Source organism: Malania oleifera, chromosome 2 (assembly GCF_029873635.1).
Source record: "Malania oleifera isolate guangnan ecotype guangnan chromosome 2, ASM2987363v1, whole genome shotgun sequence".
NCBI lineage: Eukaryota > Viridiplantae > Streptophyta > Magnoliopsida > Santalales > Ximeniaceae > Malania > Malania oleifera.
The window spans coordinates 73,329,681-73,334,083 of NC_080418.1; the positions used below are offsets into that span (position 1 = coordinate 73,329,681).

Consider the following 4,403-nt stretch of genomic DNA (forward strand, 5'->3'; position numbering starts at 1 on the left):
AAATGTAACATAGTATAAATATTTCTATATTTTTAAATAATATTAGTTAAAATTATTCTATAAATTTAGTGGAAAAAAATTGTATTGTATTGTATTGTACATATTGTATTGAATATTTTAAAAATAATTCCAATCATGCTATTTCTAATACATACAATGTATGCAAACAGAACTGTAATACGGTATATATATTTCTATATTTTTAATAATATAAATTAAAGTTGATTCTATATTTTTAATAGATGTAAATATAAACCCATGATAAAAGTATTATAAACTAATAATTTAAATCAAGTTTATAATAAAAAAGTATTGAGAAAGAAAATGATGCAAAGCTATTCAATTGGGATCATTTGTCAAAATATTATTTACTAGAATTCATCCATGTTTAGATTTGTAATTTTTTCCTAATAAACAAAAAAATTATTTAAAAAAATCTATAATGGGATTAGTGTAGAGAGAGAGAGAGAGAGAGAGGCAGAAGAGTTTAATAAATAAATTTAAAAAATTTAGTGGAGCCCACATAAGGTCAAAGAGAGAGAATTTAGTTTTATAAATAATTAGAAATAATATAATAAAGTTAGTGTCTAAACGGAAGAGAGTGGATGGGAGAAAAAGGTCAACTGGTAGAAAAAAAAAAGATAGGTAAAAATGTGTCAGCGCTGAGTCGGATGCTAAGGTTTAAGATTTGTATATATATATTAGTAATATAACTATTGTATATTAGATATTAGATCAATCAAACTGCAATTTTTTGAAATAATAATTATGATTAAAATTATTGTCTTCTAATATAATGGTAAGACAAAATTTTAAAAGTGGTCACAAAAAAAAATAATTCAATTAAAAAATTTAATTAATTTAACGTTAGTTGCTACAAAAGAAAATTACAAATTTATCAATCAATGTTAAAGCATTAACAATTTCACTATGGTTAATTTCAAAATATTAATCAACTCACTATGTTATAAATTAATTCAAGAATTTCAAACTTTTAAAACCAATTTTGAAGAAGCAACTCAAGAGATATTTAGCCCTATTTTTGGTAACATGGTAAATTTATGATTTAATATGTAGAAATGATATTTTATATTTTATAATTTTTATTTAGGACCATTTTTTGAATCATACCCTATGTGTAGTAATTATTTATTATTAGTAAAAAATTAATAAATATTAATATTTATTATATTTAACCTATACAATTTAATATATGTATTAATGATTATTTTTTGACCCACTCAATATAAATCATAACAAATCAAGCCCTAAACTCCACTAGGTGGATCGGTTATATAAATCCTTTTTCACCAAATAATCAGTAAATGTTCATATCGACATGGTAATAAATAATTAGCATCTCTATCATCACTTGTCTTCGTAAATTACTACCATACAGGTGTATAAAATAAATGTTTAACCTTCCATATCATTCGATTTTAGTATAGTCTATAAATGTATTTTATTTTCCTAAATTAGTTTCATACTTGAACTAATCCGTCACAAGTAAATTTATGTCATATGTACAAGTCCATATTATTTTTAAAATTTTATGTACTTCATATAATTTTTATAAATACTAACCCTTTCATAAAAATTTATCAATATTTTTATAATTATTTTAAATAAGTAATATGCAATAATGAGTTAAATTATAGTATTTTTATTAAAATTGATTATCGAATTACATTTATGTGTCCATCCTAAGCGCAGACCAATTTTTCTAATATGTATTATTACTTAATCTTTAAATAAATTAATATATAGAAATATCTCATATGTTAGAAAAGCTTCTATTAGAAAGTAATGAACAAGATATTGCCAAACTTAACAACAAATATATCCTTGGATTATGTGCATTCAATATTAAGAAAAAAAGGAAATTTTTTTTACAATAAGGACGATAGATATCAACTTATATGAGTAATAATAACAATTTTTAGTTCAAATTAGTGCTAATATTTATAAAAATTTTAATTAATGAGCATTAGTTATTACAAAAATTAAATTAGTAATTTATGTCACAATTTGAAAACACTAATAACTTTATTGGTGAGAAGGTTTTAAAATATTAACAACTTATTAAATTATAATTTATTGGGTAGTTTCTATTTTTTTTCTTTAAAAAAAACATTTTTAAGAAGTTTTTTTAGTGGCAAGCAAGGAATTAGCCTCTCATCCTCATATAATTTCCAAACACTTAATTAAGTAAATTATTCTAACAATAAATACGTCAACAACAAAGACATCAAATTAATGTTCAATGTACATATCCCTCTAATTACAACCTCATGCTATGGTCAACTAGGCCTCAAAATTTTGTATAGGTTTTAAGCCAATAAATTAATTAATAATGTAAAATAATGTATTCAATTCTAGCATTATTACATATATATGTCCTTCACAAAGCATGGATCAATTTTTCTAATATGTATTATTACTTACTCTTTAAATAAATTAAGGTGTAGAAATATCTCATGTGTCAGACAAACCTTTATAAGAAAGTAATAAATAAGATATTGCAAAACTTAATGGCCACAATTATGTCAATTAAAGAAAAATAAAATAAATAAATAATTTATTTTGTAAAATTAATTATCCCTTCATATTTTGATTAAACATGGAAAAAGAGATGAGAGAATTGTCATATCAGGTTGCCAAATTGCATCATGTTTTAAACAACTTTTTAAATATTTGTATTTTAGGTAATTGGAATAAATGTGACTTAAATAAATTATTATGGATTAAAAATTATTCAAATTGAAGGATTTAATTAATCAGTATAACTTAATAACTTTTCAAGAGGATTAAAAAGAAATCCATATCTCTATAAATTTGATGGCAGTGAATGAGTAGAGCATATGCAGGTGAGATCTCAACACATGCAAGGGAAAAAATAAAATAAAAATGGAGACACACTATTTGAAAATAACACCACTGGTTTTTCTTCTGCTTATATCTCGACTATGGACGAATGCGAGGGCAGATCTTGTAGAAGACGCTTGTAGCCAAGTTTCTACTGGCAATTACGATCTCTGCATATCATCATTAAGGTCGGACCCCAGCACCAACACCAGCACTGATGTGAAAGGGCTGGCATATGTCATGCTTGGGGTGCTTAATGCGAATGCAACAGCTATTGTCTCCCGAGCGAGTGAATTACTTAACAAGACTGATGAATCAGTTATTCAGCAATGTCTTGACGATTGTGCAATTGGGTACTCCAAAGTAACTGCGGATTTCATTAAGTTGGCTTATGGCTTTCTGAATTCAAGTGATTACGGAAGTGCTGTGGATCAAACGTCATCCATGGTTGAAACCGCAGAAGACTGCGAGGACTGCTTCGTTGGGCCGCCGAGTGTCCGCAAATCGCCGATCACTGCTGCAAACAACGTTTTTGAAAAACTAGCTACAATTGCTGGTGACATCATCGCTATTCTAGGTTAATTATGCACTCCTTTGTAATCTTTTCTTATAGAAAAATAAATAATTACAATCTCTTTTATTTTTAAAGTCATCCAAATAATATTTTTCACAAGCCTTTTGTGTTTGCAGTTTGTCATTTAGTGATATTTCTTCACTGTGCTAAAAATTGGCCTATTTTTTAAGGTCATTTATGGCCAAGTCTCCCGATACTGTACATATCCATTTGGTCTATAACTATAATTTTCAGATCAAAACGTCTCCCGGCCCATGACCGCTACTATTGTATAATCTCAAACTTCAAGCAAGATTTACATATTTAGAGAGTGAGCAGTACAAAAGAGGTGGTAAGGAAACTAACTTGAGTTTGGAAGCAGTGAAGGGGAAAGGATGTCAGAATATACATCTTGCGCAACCATTTCAATCTTGATAAGTTGATTTGGTGTCTTTTAGATGGTTCAATAAGCTGGGAAAAATTATAGAGTAGTTCGACCTATTCCTCTACAACGAATTTGCGTCTGTTTTTAAAATGTAAAACATGTGAACAAATCTTATATTTATCAGCATTGGATAGACAAGAAATACGATCTATTGTCACATATCTTACATCCATACATAGGAGCACAAACAACATATAAAAATAGATCAACTTTATAATTTTCTCAAAATTTATATTTTTGGTCTTGTTATGAAAAATATGAATGTCACCCCTCCATCTTCCACCCCTTGCCTTATAAAACGGCTCTCTCCTCATTTTGTATTATGCAAAAATAAGGAATGCTAGAAGAGTATACACATACAGAAAGGATGAGAGAAGATGAGAGATAAAGTGAAAGGAGATACTTTGTACAAGTCCAGTTCCAAATCATTTTGTAATTCCTCCCGAGATAATGAAACTTTTGGATTTCATCCGTCTGTAAAGTCGGCATAGTCGAACCACTTAAATTTTTGTCTCATCTCTATTTAATTTCCCACATCTT

The 4,403-nt window shown here is 27.3% G+C and overlaps 1 protein-coding gene across 1 annotated transcript; it reads left to right on the top strand.

Moving 5' to 3' along the window:
* Positions 1 to 2,867: 2,867 nt before the first annotated feature.
* LOC131149198 (putative invertase inhibitor) lies at positions 2,868 to 3,514 on the top strand. The gene has a single exon (XM_058099437.1). The coding sequence runs from the start codon at positions 2,908 to 2,910 to the stop codon at positions 3,445 to 3,447; it is 540 nt and encodes a 179-aa protein (XP_057955420.1). The 5' UTR covers positions 2,868 to 2,907; the 3' UTR covers positions 3,448 to 3,514.
* Positions 3,515 to 4,403: the final 889 nt, after the last annotated feature.

Coding starts and splice junctions, on each gene's coding strand:
- LOC131149198 (XM_058099437.1), top strand. CDS start 2,908: ATGGAGACACACTATTTGAAAATAACACCACTGGTTTTTCTTCTGCTT.